The 15,836-nt window shown below is 35.8% G+C and overlaps 1 protein-coding gene across 2 annotated transcripts in view; it reads right to left on the bottom strand.

Moving 5' to 3' along the window:
- LRP1B (LDL receptor related protein 1B) overlaps positions 1–15,836 on the bottom strand; it is a 1,698,272-nt gene that overhangs the window by 1,061,054 nt on the left and 621,382 nt on the right. For both annotated transcript variants that reach the window (XM_081095916.1, XM_081095917.1), the window contains exon 3: positions 9,752–9,889. In XM_081095916.1, the coding sequence (XP_080952042.1) occupies positions 9,752–9,889 (138 nt within the window). The remainder of the gene's footprint in view (positions 1–9,751; positions 9,890–15,836) is intronic.

Genomic DNA, 15,836 nt, shown 5'->3' with positions numbered 1-15,836 from the left:
TTTACAGAGAGGAAGAGAGAGGGATAGAGAGTAGAAACATCCATGAGAGAGAAACATCAATCAGCTACCTCCTGCACACCCACCACTGGGGATGTGTCCACAACCAAGGTACATGCCCTTGACTGGAATTGAACCTGGGACCCTTGAGTCCACAGGCCCATGCTCTATCCACTGAGCCAAACCAGTTAGGGCTATACATTTTCATATAATACATGTTATATATAATTTATATGTAATAATTATTTAGAAATTTGATATAGACTATTTAGATTGAAGAGCATTTTATACCTATTAATTTCTCTCCAACCTTCTTTGAGACCTCTTTAGTAATATCTAATTGACCTAAATAAAAATTGGACAATTCAGGTTCTTAGTGATTCTACTCATCATTCTCTGAGCCGCTTATTGAACTGGATAGATTTTTTTCTTGGCACTCCTGGTTTCCTACCTGTAGCCTGAATGAGAACACAGCACACGTTTCAGCTAATGGAACTGAAAAGTGCTCTTTGGGCTTGTACTTCCCATTCTTCTTGTGTCTGACACTCCAACCTTGGCTCACAGTATCTCTGGCCTATTTCAGAAGCAGCTCTGAAAGCAGAGTGATCGCACTTTGCTTGGCAACGTAGGGTTTCCACAACCACAGTGGGTTGTCTGGAATGGTTGTATGATCCCGGGGGCATAGAGAGGGCAAGGATTTGATTTTACATTTTCTGTTAACTCAAACTTAGGCTGCACATCTTCAGCTAAGGTAAACATATCTGGATGGTGTATTTCCCCTCGAAGATGAACATTTAATGAGTTTCTTGTAGAAAGGTTTGGAAAAACATAAAATATAGGTGCCTATTTCCCTATGTCTCCACCTGAGTGAAAAACAAATAATCGTTTGATTTGATTGGAAGGGACTAATAAGGAGGAGCTGGGAAGTCACCGGTTGCATATCTCTTTTCCCCCCGAATATGATTTATCTTTGAGCTACTCAGTTATGATGGCATGAATACACGTGTGCGTGAGTGGGATGGGGCTTACGATATGTGATAACAGCAGCAATCAGAGAAAAGGCAGCAAAATAGGTGTACGTGTGTTTCTGCCATTTTGAGCACATTAGATATTCAAAATTTAAAACACTGGCTGAAGGTTGTGAAAACTTCAAGGAACCTCTCTCTATAGAGTTCTGTAAGACTTAACAGAATTGTGGATTGAGTTGAAAAAAAAACTTGTCTTCCATCTATTTATGGTTACTTCTCATTAGAATGGGATTGTGTTCTGTGTGGGGTTTTTTCAAAATTTAAACTTTCTCCATTGAATGTTATTGAGAAGTATTTCCTTATTTCTTCCAGATCCCATTATAAAGGGTGAATCTTATTTTTTTTCCAGTTTTCTATTGTTAGTAGTACAGATTTATTCCAAAGAGTTAAAATAAACTCCATTTTCTTCCTCATCAAATGAAAATGCTAATTTTTTTCCAAGAGGATAGAATTAATAGATTATTCTCCAAGTTTGTTATATAGTTTTCTAGCTTGTTGTTCACTCAGCACATTCTTGCTGCTCAATCAATTCATACAACTGGCAGGGAACCTAGATTTATTTAAAAATGTTCTTCAGTTGATTGTCTACAAGCCATCTGGCTGTTTTAAGAATGGGCCAGAAAGGATGGCTGAAGCACGATAGCATTTTGCACTTCTCTGATATGCTACGGGAAGGCCCAGTAGTCAAAACCGGCAAATGAAAACTCAAGGTCACTGTGTTTAAACCTTACTCTCAAACAGCATTTTTGTGCGACTCCTGGGGATTCCGTTAACCTCAGCTACTGGCTTTAATTCCCTCTATTTTTATATATCAAGCTGCTTGTGTCAAAACCCAAATAATGAATCAACATCTGAGGCTGAGTAGAGAGCTGAGTGACAGTTTGTTATGAATTCATACTTTTGAAAAATATTGAAGCAGTCATATGTTTTTCAAAGTTAAAATACAAGAGGTCAAAACTTAGGCATCAAGAGAGGTGGCATTTTAGTAGCTTGCTAAAGATGGGATTCTGGTTGCTTAAAAACATCTCGATAAATTTAATAAATAAAATAGTAAATACACCTTCCAAATTCCTAGGCTTCCTCTGAAATGGAATTTACTTAATCTGGCTTTCCATGTCATCTACTCTGACATTCACTTGCATGAACTACATTCAAATGATATATTAGAGGATAACACCCAACATGCTTTGTTGTGGGAGGTGATCAATGTGAAAGAACAGGCGACTATTTAGTTCAAAGCTTTATGATTATAATAATGCATGATTTTATCTCCTAAGAATAAATCACAAAACCTGCTACATGCAGCAATTCTAGTCTTCTTATGCTTAATAGTAAAACAATGTCATATAATACCCTTATAATAAAGAAATATCCTAGTATCATTTTTCACTCTCTTTATAGCTGTTGTTTTTTTGCAATGCATTTTAAGGGGGTCATACTACATCCTTATTCTAATGTAACAACTCTAGGTGTAATACCAAGTTGTGTGTGTGTGTGTGTGTGTGTGTGTGTGTTTGCAGCTCCAAACTGATCTCTCTCTATTCAGAACTCTTCAACATTGCCAAAGAGTTCAGAGCTTTCTTGAGCGTACCATGTTTTTTTTTGTAAATATATTTTTTATTGATTTCAGAGAGGAAGGGAGAGGGAGAGAGAGATAGAAACATCAATGAGAGAGAATCATTGATCGGCTGCCTCCTGCACACCTCCTACTGGGGATCGAGCCCACAACCCAGGCATGTGCCCTTGACCAGAGTCAAACCTGGAGCCTTTCAGTCCACAGGCCGACGCTCTGTGCACTGAGCTAAACCGGCTAGGGCAAGCATACAATGTTTTCTTACGCACTTGTGCCTCTAGTTCCCTGTTTTTGAAATGTTCTTCCTTCTCTCATTTGCCTACCAACTCTTAGAGTGAGACTTACATTAACCAGAAGCTATCTTGGGAAATTTTTCTGCATTCCCTCAAGCAGAATTATATGCTCTTTATTTTATTCTTCCTTAGCAATTTTTACCTACATCCATTATGACATGTGGATTTCACTAAGGCAGAAAATAGGATTTTCTACATCTCCAGTGCTTAGGTAAGTGTCTGGAACTCTGTCAGTGCTCAATAAAAGTTTACTGAAGTTAATGAATGAATTTAATAGAGAGAAACTTTATTGTGTTTCTATTGCCACACTTAAAAAACCATTTTGGTTGCCTACGTGTTATTATTTCTTACAAACTCTTCTTTGTTTTTCCTCAGGAAGAGGAAGGTGAGGAAATGATCCAGATACATGAAGAGTCTAGTGCCCACGAATGTTGATATAAAGGAACAATACCAAGAGTGGTAGAATTATTTGCAAGTCTCTTATGTAAAGAAGATATTACTGGGGGTGGGAACTCTGAGTTCTCTACCTAAGAGCTTGACATGTTTGAGGAACAAGTATAACGGGAGTTGTTTGAACCAAGGAATGAAGCTCTTATATCAAAACAATTGCTCTTCTCCTATAGATGTTAGACAGAATATTTTATTGGGGTATGAACTGTGGATCTAAGTTTTTGACTTGCATCTATTTAAAAATCAAAATCAACTGAAAAGAGGGTACAGTTCAGCAAAAATTGAAGATGCATAATGCACCAGGATTCTCACCACAGAAAAGAGTAACTAAAAAAATATAGAGCTCAGGCCAGTGTTGCTAAATGGTTAGAGCCTCATCCTGCATAGCAAAGGTTCCTGGGTTCAATTTTCAGTCAAGGGCAGGTACCTTGGTTGCAGGTTTGCTCCCCACCCCCCAGGGACATGTACAGGAGGAAACCAGTCGATGTGTCCCTCACATTGTTGTTTCTCTCTTTCTCTCTCTCTCTCTCTCCCTACCTCCTCCCCACCCCCCGCCTTCCCCTTCTTCCCTCCCACTGTCTCTAAAAATCAATGGGAAAAATATCCTCAGGTGAGGATTAATAACAACAACAACAAATATATATGAAAGTAGTATAAGCTAGAAACCGCTGAAAAGAGAAGTAGATATAGAATAGAGATGGCGTTTTAACAAAGAATATCTCTTTTCTTGAGTTAGATCCTTCAGTGTTTAATCTACTAGTGTGTCTATACAACATTCTCTGAATTTACAAAATTTTCTTGTTTCTACAGTTATTCTTCAAAATAATTCTTTTGGGACCAAAGAAGACTAATTAATATAAGACATTAACATTAATCACAGATGTAAAGCCAGTACAAAAATATTAAATTCCAATAAATAACAAACTATTTTAGATTATCCTTTCAATGCTCAGCTATGATATAGAGCCAAATTACTTTGTCATTCTTTTCCCACGGGTATTAAGTTAATTAACTGTTTCTAGAAGTCAATATAGTCAAACAAATGTTTAAAACCTAAACTCCAAGTCTCTTTAGCAGGATTGGTTTAGCAATTATATCTGATAGATCAGTGTTAAGAAATCAGATATCTTTACAAGATCATATTTCTAATTACACAGAATTTATAAATCTAAGATTGAAAAATGAATATATGTAGTTATTTATGTATGCATATGTATGCATATATATGTATGATGCATATGTACACACACACACACACATATATATATATACTATATACATATTCTATAATATAAAAGCCTAAGCGACCGTTATGATCAGTCGACTGGTCACTATGATACACACTGACCACCAGGGGACAGATGCTCAACGCAGAAGCTGCTCTTTGGTGGTCTGTGTGCTCCCACAGCCAAACTCCTGCAGTCCCTCCCCTCAGCCAGTCAGCCCCAATTAGGACTGGGCGAGAAGCCCCATTCAGCCCTGATCACCAGACAGGCTGAGTGACCACCCCCCCCCTCATGCACAAATTCGTGCACCAGCCCCCCCCCCTCTAAATATATATATATTTCAAGTACAAAACTATCCTAATTTCATATAGGTGTCACTTGTTAACATAAACAGTATCTGTAATAGCCTTGCAAAGGGGTGATACAGTTACAGAAGATCTATTCTTTCTAGGAATTGTGACTCTGCTTCTGAGAAGCATTAACACATTGTATGCGGGAAACGTATTTATACGTTCTACCAGTGTAGTAGAGTGCGGGACACGTATTAATACGTTTTTTATAGACTAGTGGTAGAATGCGGGTAACATATAAATATGTATATCCCAACTGGAAAGGTAAAGTAAAACAATCAAGTGTAATTTTAAAAATTCTTACTATCCATTATTTCCTAGAGTTGGATGACATATCTGAGAATCTTATATTTCTTTAAGTTTCTGATCAAATATACCAGTTGGATATATTATACACTCAGAAGTACTTAGGAATAGACTCAGAATAGAAAAGAGAGAAATCATAAAAGACCGGTATCTATGTATGCTTGTGTACATCTGTGCACATGGGTAGTAAGCTTCTCAGATGTCAGAAAGTGCTATTCCCTGATCAGTCTTAGGGAACTCTTCACACATATTATCCGTTTATACTCACAAGGACTTTGGTATTATTGCTGGAAATTAATCACATAAGATTGTGCAATCATTGTTTCTAGAGACAGGAGATAGAATCCCTTTTGCAGGCACCCTGAGAGTCCCCATATTTTTTTCAGCAGACAATACTAGAGACTGGGTTCCCTTGCAGGACCATTTTCTACTACAAATGGATCAAAGTAAGGTTGTGAATAAAAAGAGGGATTCTCTTGTTCACAGCCACTTTACATGCTGACATAATGAATTACCTTACAAATGTAAACTTTTAAAATAGCGTCTTGATACATCTCAATCAATCTAGTCTCTGTTAGTTGAATTTGTCCAGCATTCTTTGTATGGATGTAAGAATTTTTGTGGAACTATTCTGTGTTAAGGAACTTTGTGCTGCATAAAATGGGTTTTCATTGCTCATGAAATTTAGATATAGTGATATTACAACCAATATAAAATACAGTGTAGGAAGTGATACAATTTTCTAAAATATAATGTGGTGATTTTGAACATTCTCATTGTAAAAATTTTATAAGCACATTCCTATATATACGTATACCCATATACAAAAATCAATATTTTTCCTCAAGTGGAGTTAAATTATGGAGATTAAAATATCAGTGCTATAGAAAATCATTAATAATAGATATATTTTATTACTTTCACCAGGGAGAAATTGATTTTTCTAGGAAACATTCAGAAAACAATTCAGTTGCCAGGAAAGCATTCCCAAGACTAGAATATCACCTCCACAATGTTAAACATTTCTCCTTATTAATTTTCTTAAAGGATAAAGATATACAAGAAAATGTAAATCCTTTATTAGAAAAACATGTCAATCTTTGAATCATATCTTAGACTTCATGTATAATAACTTAGAGTCTGTGTGTAGAACAAAACAAAAAGGAAGCAATGGAAAGAAAAGTGATTCAGACAGAACGATTCTGCAAAGGAAACACATTTCTAAAGATTGATGCAACGTTTGAATTAATCTATTTTGTTTCTTTATTAGATGTCTATTAGAGGCCCGGTGCATGAAATTCAGCACGGGAGGGGAGAGTTCACTCAGTTCGGCCTGCAGCCTCTCACAATTCAGGACTACTGGCTCCTAACCGCTCCCCTGCCTAAACGCCTCCTAATCACTCTGCCTGCCTGCCTGATCACCCCTAACTACTCTGTCTGCCTGCCTGATTGCCCCTAACTGCCTCTGCCTTGGCCCCTGCTGCCGCGGATTCATCCAGAAGGACATCCAGAATGATGGCTGGAAGGTCGTTCGGCTGTCTGGTCTCATTAGCACATTATTCTTTTATTATTATAGAAAGTAGGTGAGAAAGTTCCTCAGAGACTTGATAGGCTCATGCCTAATTATGTTTAAAAAACAACAACAACAACATTTTTTCATTAGGAGTGACCCAAAATTAGAAGGAAAATTGCAGGTGGGAAAGTGGATTCAAATCCTATGATATACTTTTGTCTATAATCAGTCATCTTCCTTCATTTAAACACAAACCATATACATGTGATAAATCTGGTGCTGGCCAAACATTTTTTTTTTCTTTCATTTTTTGCCCAAGTGTTAGGAGCACTCTCCCATGCCAGGAAGCAAACATATTTCTAATTTTCTTTCCTCAATGCAGAAATAGTTTATTAAACCACTAAGTTTGAAATGACTATATCTATTCAGTAATCTGGATTTTACCACTCTAATTGTACCAGTCCCAAGAATTAGGTGAAAAATCCTTTGGTAAATACATGTAGAAATCCAAATATACTTTATGTTATTTCTTTTCTTTTTTCTTTTTTTTTTACATTATTCTTGTTATTTTTAAGTTCATCACAGTTTATAACATATTATTTAGGTGTTTCAAAATACTTTATTTGGTGAATAAATTAGCTGACTTTAAAGGCAAGAGTAAGTACTAGTATAGTCAGATTCCTAGTGGTAAATTATAAAAGAAAAAGACTGTCATTTGTGATAAAGATAGGAAACTTGGAACAATTACAAAATGTAAATTGGAAGAGGAAAAAAGTTTGAAATATAAACAACTACAGCATCTACTCTAATTCTTTCTCAGTTTGGAGCATATGCTGATCTTTTCAAAAATCAAGATAAATTTGATATCATTTAATTTTCGTTCAAATGCATTATATTTTTGTTGAATTCCCTGGTTTATCATTAACATGTCATTTATTAGATATATCTAATTAGATTGATTAGATCACAACCATAAATTTCATTAGAGAACTCAGATATATTTTCGTATAATCCACAGCACTGAAAATGTTTAAGATATTCAAATTTGTGTGACCACCACCAAAGGAGTATTTGGCAATGTCATGATTTCACTGTTAGACGCTTAGTCACACATGTCTGCCTGAAATTTTTTTTTTTAATATAATAAGAAGCTGGGATTATAACTGAAGTAGATAGAATTAAGCTCTAGAAAATACAATTAATTTCTGAAAAGAAAATTAAACTCTTTTACACCTATTACTGTGTAATTTAGTACTTTACTTTCCGTTAATATAATTCTTATTAATATACAATTATAAAAAAGAATACATGTCACAAAGCCTTTAAATAAAAATAAAATATCTTATTAATTATTATTACATATGTGTTCATAACTGAAACTAGGAATCTGCTGGCTCCTTATGGGAGTATGTCAGAGTACGGGCTAGGAAAGGAAACTGGGTCAAAGAAGAAAGGCCTTTAACTTCTCAGTATGAATCTGTCCACAGAACAGAGTAATGGGATGTCCCTTTGGGAAGAGAGGAAAGGCCGAGTGCCCCAGTGGATCTACGGTCCCTCAGCACCCTCAGCCCATTGGATACCTTTCCAATATTTACTCTCTTACCGATGCAGCTCTCCCTCCCTGATCTTGAATTCAGTCTCCTTCAGTCCAGAGTTGGGGGACTGGTAGCCAGTAAGACCTGTCAGGCCTGTACATTGTGGACTGTACAATGTTTTAAAAAGCAGTAGCTGACTTTGAACACTTTAAACACAGGCAGAAGGCCAAAGCCGGTTTGGCTCAGCGGATAGAGCGGCGGCCTGCGGACTGAAGGGTCCCGGGTTCGATTCCGGTCAAGGGCATGGGCCTGGGTTGCGGGCACGTGCCTGGGTTGCGGGCACTTCCCCAGTGGGGGATGTGCAGGAGGCAGCTGATCGATGTTTCTCTCTCATCGATGTTTCTAACTATCTATCTCTCTCCCTTCCTCTCTGTAAAAAATCAATACAATATATATATATATATATATATATATATATATATATATATATATGAATAAACACAGGCAGAAGTAGAGGTCCTGCTGAAAAATTGGAACTTTTGGTGACCTCTGACCTTTTTTCACATGGCAGCAATTACTAGCTTGTGTGAATCTGTCCACAGCCAGGCGTGCATCTCGAGTTTTCTACAGTTCCTTCTTTTCCTTACCATCGGACTCCCCTCAGCATGAAAGATAGGTTTCGCTTTGACATCGGCTCCAATAAATAACCTTTCTGTTACCCTCAGCCAGCGAGAAACTGTGGAGACTTGTGTTTCAGTGATTTCTTTCCTGGCTCCCTCTAGCGGCCTGATTCCCTTGATGAATACCTTGATTCTGTTTCCAGATCTTTAATCCTGGACTTTTGCTTTTCCTCCTCTCACATTTCATGCCTTCTCCCTAACCAGTGTTACTAGAATGTGCCATTTGCAATTTGCATTACTTTTCATTAACTTTGAGATTTTTTATTACTTCTCCCTCCTATCATTAATATACTAGTATCGACAAGTCTTTTACTGCTGTAGAATTTAGATGTTTATTTTTTTAAAAAAATTACAAGAAAGTTGGTATAACTTCAGAGAAATAATATTCAGGGAAAATATCCCATGAACACATGCTAGTGATATATTTGTTGTGGAGGATTTGCTTCAAATACTCTTTGTTTAAGTAAAGGTTCAGAGAAAGAAGCATGTACCACCCTACAGTATCATTGTATTGTGACAGAGACTTCCTATCTGCCCTTTGCTCAAAAGTATTGTTTTCCATGAAATACATAATCATTTAAGAGCCCGACTTCAAAGTCTAAGTGTGGTTTTGCCCCTAAGGGCACTTTTCAGTAAAAACACAATAGATACAGCTTTGAAATGCATAGTGAGTGTGTCTGGCAATAACAGTTATGTTTTCTCAATAACTGATATGGTTATGGTTGAAAAAAAGGCAGGTTTTCTTTGAACTTTCATTAAAACTATGAAACATTTAGTACTGCAATTGCACAAGGACTCACCCCGGCAATACGCTCCTTCATCGTACCCATCTGAGCAGTCCAAGGCGCCGTCACACAGCTGGGACAAGTGAACACATTTGTGGGCACCAGGGCAAGCGATGTGATTCAGGGGACACTTGATTTCTACCTCTTCGGGACCTGAAAACAATGTAAAAAGGGTCAGATTGATGTTGATTAGCTTTGCTTTTTTTTAAAAAAAAAAAAAAACACTAAAATTGTTAAGAACAAAAAAATTACTAGAATTAATTTACAAAACAAAACTATAGAAATAGTACTGGAGAACAGCTCTAATTCTGACAGGCATTGACATTAGCCTAAGTGCTTAAAAAACTAATTTTAAAAAGCTGCAGAGGAAATATAGATTTGAGTTTTGTTTTCAAAGAATGTATTAAAAACACAAATATTCTTTCAACCCTCAAAGTAGCATGAATTGAAACCTGTGGGTTGCTTTGAGTCATTGTTCTCTTGTCCTTAGACAGGCGGACAAGGCACTTAAATCCTGTAAATCTCAATTCCCTAAACTGTGAAATACACATAATGACAACTTCTGGACAGGGTTCTTGTTAAAATTATATCAAGTAACATGAACAAAAACATATTTGTGGAATTTAAAGGAATGTGTGACAACCTAAATGTGATTTTATTTTTCATCTGGAATATGAAGACTAGCTAGTTATATACTTATTTACATGTGGATTATTTTGTTTAAATATATCACTGAGCAACTATAACGCAATAGAATTTGCTGAAGAATGAGGAGGCAATGATGAACGGGGCGTACTCCTGAGTTCACCTGCTGTTGGTAACTGCGTTTTGTATAATCACGCTTTGTGCTTTTAAAGACAAACTAAAGTCAGAACACAGAGTCTTTCCTCGAAGGTCGCCAATTCCAAATCTTCATCAAACATCCAAGTCTTAGGCATATTGTTGTGTCTAATTCCCAAGTCCTGTCTATACTTCTTCTGTAGGCACTCCCCAAATTCCCCATAATGATCCTTCATCTTGCTCAGCTCTCTCAAATCCAAAGTGCAGGCATACCAAAATGACTACAATTATGCATTAATCTGACACTGATTATGGCAACAGCTCATTCTATAGTCAGACACATTTAAGCTTTAACTGCATACAGTTGTAGCAATACCCATGGGCCATTAATTTAATCAACTAAGCATTAGGTTTCTCATATGTAAATGGAACTATCAACTGAGTCTCCTTTGTGGGGTTGTTATGAATGTCAAAAGTTATTGATAGCAAAGCACTGAGCACTGCGAGATGCAGGCTCAGAGTAGGAATTCAAATTCAATATGTGTTAATCATGTAAATAAATGCAGTATCCCGGAGTGATTAACTTACTGGAGCCAGATTCCTGGGTCCAATTCCTGGTCCCATCACTTGCAAACTGAGTAACTTGAGCAACACACATACCCTGTCAGTGCTTCAGCAGGGTGTTGGAAGGATTATAGCAAAAGCTCTCAGTGTTTTTCCTGGCGATCACTAAGTGCCTGTTATTATCATAGTTAAATTAAGAATGTTCCAAGAAGATGAGTTGTGTTTTGTAAACACTTGTATCTCATAACTGTTTTTTTTTTCTGTTGCAAGCCCCAAAAGGAAAAAAACAAACAAACAAAAAATAACAGCTCAGAAGTAATAAAAAGACCTATCTAACATACTATCTAGGATATGCAAAGTTATGAGAATTGCAGAAGAATTAGAAAAGGAAGAAAAAAGGAATACAAAAGTACTACACAAGAAAAATAATATAAGCTGGAATTGCGAAAAGGAAGATGGGTTTTTTTTGAAATGCCTTATCAAATATGCATTACAGGTATACGTGATTTTGTTTGATGGTAAGTAAGTTTTCAACGTTTTGTGTTTGAGGATGTAAACAATTTTTATGAAGAAGCTTCCCTAGCTGAAGCGTTGCCACTAACAGACACCTCTCTATTGTTTCATCTGTATTTATACAATTGTTGCCATGAAAGGCTGTTAGTTTTGTCCAACACCTGCTTCCACACATGCACAACTCATTTTACTGTAACCGGTCTCTATAACTTGAGTATCAATATCTTAAAATATAATCATTTGTTTCCATATACGACTAATTACAAAAACACAAATTAAATCCAATTTATAAGAAGAAAAGTGAAACTCTTTTCTTTGCATTTTAATCCTCACCTGAGGATATGTATTTATAGATTTCAGAGAGAGAGGGAGGGAGAGGGAGGGAGAGGGAGAGAAAGAAAGGGAAACATCAATGTGAAAGAGAAACATCATGAGCATGCCCTGACTGGACCAGAGGATCAAACCCACAATATGGGTATGTGCCCTGACTGGGAATTGAGCCTCCCACTCTTTGGACGATGTTCTAACCTCTGATCCACACTAGCCAGGGCAAAATGTGACACTGTTTTCACTGAGAATTTTTAGCTACTGAAACATGTATTTATAAGATTAACATAAATCCATTTTATTTATTTATTTTTAAATCTATTTTTATTGATTTCAGAGAGGAATGGAGAGGGAGAGAGATGGAAACATCAACGATAAGAGAAAATCATTGATCAGCTGTCTGCTGCACATCCCATACTGGGAATCAACCTGGACTTGTGCCCTGACCGGGAATCAAACCATAATTTCCTGGTTAATAAGTTGATGCTCAACCACTGAGCTATGCCAACTGAGCAACATAAATCCATTTTAAAAATAAAATTAAACAACATGAATTAGTTTTGACAAGGTATAAACTTCTATGACCAATATTCACAAAATACTTCTTAAAATTTATTGGCTTATTCCTAAAACTTTAAAAACATTCATCTTTGCATAAATGTCAAGTAGTACTTAGGCCAGATATATTGAGATCTTTGAAAACAAAACAAGATAACCCACACAAAGAATACTTCACAAACCTGAGAAATTTTAGAGATTTTATGGTTAGAGACCAAAAGTGGCTCAATAGTACTTAAAAAAAAAGTGGTACATATGTTGGCACCAATAAAAGTGTGATTTTTCATTAAGACTGTCAGGTAAGTGATGAGTATGACAGAAGGAATGAAATGCACATCTGGTCTTCAGAAGAAAGGCTCAGCTACTTACATTTTTGAGAAAACAGGAAAAAATATTGGGATTTCTCAGGGGCACTATAGATCTATTAAATTGTTCCAGGGCTAAGAATTTGGGAAATAAGAGAAATTTGTTTGAAAGAATAAAACAGATAATTGGTTTCTTTATGGACTAACCACTATAGTCTTTTCCATCTTTGGTATTTTTTAAATATTTTTAAAAATTAGTTTTAGAGAGACCAAGGGGAGAGGGAGAAAGAGAAAAAAACATCAAGGGGTGCCTCCTGCACGCCCCCTACTGGGATCGAGCCTGCAACCCCAGCATGTGCCCTGACCAGGAATCAAACTGGCAACTTTTTGCTGCATGGGACGACACCCAACCAACGGAGCCAAACTACTCAGGGCCATCTTTAATATTCTTTCATCTTGGTTTTCATCATCACTGGATAAACCAATAAGATAGCGGGGCCATGGTTTCATGAATTGTACCTTAAGGCATCCTCCCCAAATCTTCATATTAAAGCACATAAGGCAATGATGATATTTGTAAGTTACACTGAATAAATAGCAGAAATTAGTTGTAGAGGCTGGCCCAGGTCTTAAGAATTAATCTCAAAATTAGAGAACCAATTTCTTAAACCCCTTCAACCAGTGCTAGGACTCTTCAGTTGGAAAACTCAGCTCAAACCAGTATTTTGTTGTTCTTTCTGGAAAATGGAAATAGAGGTGGGTTGAGAAATAGTAATGAATGCTTCAACTAAAATCTCCCAGAAGCCAGACAATAAAAGTATTTATTGTTTTGAGGAACTATCCATTCTTAATTCCCAAATATTGTTTGTGAAGTAAAGACTTGTACTTTCTCATGGGGCTTCTTTAGTCTATCCTGTAAATGAGAGATGATGCAATCTGTTCACTGCTTTTAACCCTTTACTTGTGTGCTATGGAGAACCATGTGATAATGGAGCTGGCAGGAATTCCTGAGAACGTGCCAATATTGCATAAATGATCACCCCATGAAGACGTTTAGGCATTCAGAACATTGGAAAATAAGAAACCATAATCTGAACGTATCAAGGAGCAGGGTCGGAGGTTCCCTCATATACCTGGAATAACTTCTTTAATTGCTAAATCATGTGGACACGGGGGGAATCTAGGAGAGGAACAGGCAGCATGTGAGAAATTTCAAAATACTAGAAAGAATCCAAAATTTTAACAATACCATAGTCCTAGAGAGAATATCACTTCCATTTCTGGGTCTGCCTACTCAGAAAATATTTCCAGTCCCTCAAATCTAATTTTAGGTGACCTGAGCAAGGTAGCAGAATTTGACATATAGTAATTCACTGAAGAAAGAAAATCTTCATTGGGAAATGTAAAACTCTATCAATAAAGGAGCATAGTATATGTATATATCTATATCCACCTATCTATCTATCTATCTATCTATCTATCTATCTATCCATCCATCATTATCTATCTATTAATTTTTGTAAGCCTTACCCAATTAGTTGAATTAGGATTAATTTTTAAACTAAAACATTTTACAAACCAGCCTTCTAGGATAAGGCAAAGGTAATGTGACTCATCTGTATGTTTTGAATGCTTAAATCATTTTTTACACATAGAGTAAATATCTTACTTTGATCAGTAAGATGTAGTAAAGGCAGACATAAGCTTATCAAATCTTTTCTGATGAAAGAAAACTGAGATAGTACATTTTGTGAAGGAGTGGGCATTTTTCTTCTGTAATGGCAGGTATAGTAAAGGATCTCCACTTGTCACTATATCATTGTATCTTAGCAGAACCAGCATCAATCCTCATCCTACATAGTTAACGGTTCCACCTTAACTCTATCACATCAACTCCATCACATCGCTCATGTTAAGTTGTATCTTATCAAGGTGGGCTGCTTGGTTACACTGTGCTTTTCTGTAGCTCTAAGTTCTTGGCCTGCAAGCTCATCTACTTTTCTTAACCTTCACTATAAAGCAGAGAATAGAAATAGATACTCAATTTTGAAATGCTTTCAAAATTCAAACATTATAAATTATGCAGTTTTGGATTTCATTTGATTGTACCTGTCAATTCACAAAGACTGAGATTTGGTTATAATTTGAAAGTTTATTTAAAACTTAGCTTCTAGAAAAGCTTAGTCCTGGTTTTTACAAATGCCCAGGAACATAAAGGCTATTTCTATTGACATAATACCTTACAATATTTAGTTTTTGAATATTGTCTCCTGTGGACATTTTCTATTTACTCAATTGCAGATCCCATAAATTCTAAGAATTTCTAAAAATTAACTTCAAAATTAACTCTCCTTAAGTAAGTTAAAAACATTATTTTAGTATATTATAACTAAGTAATACATTACGATTCTGAGAGCATCATTAACTTAATTGCAAATGCTTGATTTTTCTATCTTTATGTTTATATCCTTTTTGAAAGAATCATTTCCATACAATCAGATGCAGTTTCTTGGAAATATGGACAATCATCTTTTAAAGGGAAAGATAATTATTATGTAATTAAGTATATGGGAATATTGCATTATAATATCTATTATAATTTTCACAGCTGAGAAATCAAAATGATCACATCAATGTATGCCTTTTATGAAAACTGTGAAACATATGAAACCCATTAATTACTGCATGTTGTTTGGGAAAATTAGTATGTAACATAAAGAGACTTAATATCATGTACCTGATTAATATTAAAGATAACACTGGATCACATAATACATTTGCAAACATAATCAACTTCCCTAGACTTTCTTTATTTTATAAGGCCCTGTTCTTATTTTCAAGCACAATTTACTTTTACATGTGAGCTATTTCACCAAACTATTTTAATTAAATGGAAAAAAAAGTGAAAGAAATTTATAGTATTTCACTGAAAATTAAAATTGGATTTATGAGTTTCAACTTTTAAATAACACAATATTAATTTAAATCATTTCTTAATCTGGATGATTATACTTGAGGATACAGGGACATGACTAACAATTTCTAAAGAGATA

This window comes from Myotis nattereri (assembly GCF_964212035.1).
Source record: "Myotis nattereri genome assembly, chromosome: 7".
In the NCBI taxonomy this organism is placed as follows: domain Eukaryota; kingdom Metazoa; phylum Chordata; class Mammalia; order Chiroptera; family Vespertilionidae; genus Myotis; species Myotis nattereri.
The sequence above is the reverse complement of the archived record's forward strand: the minus strand, read 5'-3'. Positions and strand labels throughout refer to the sequence as shown.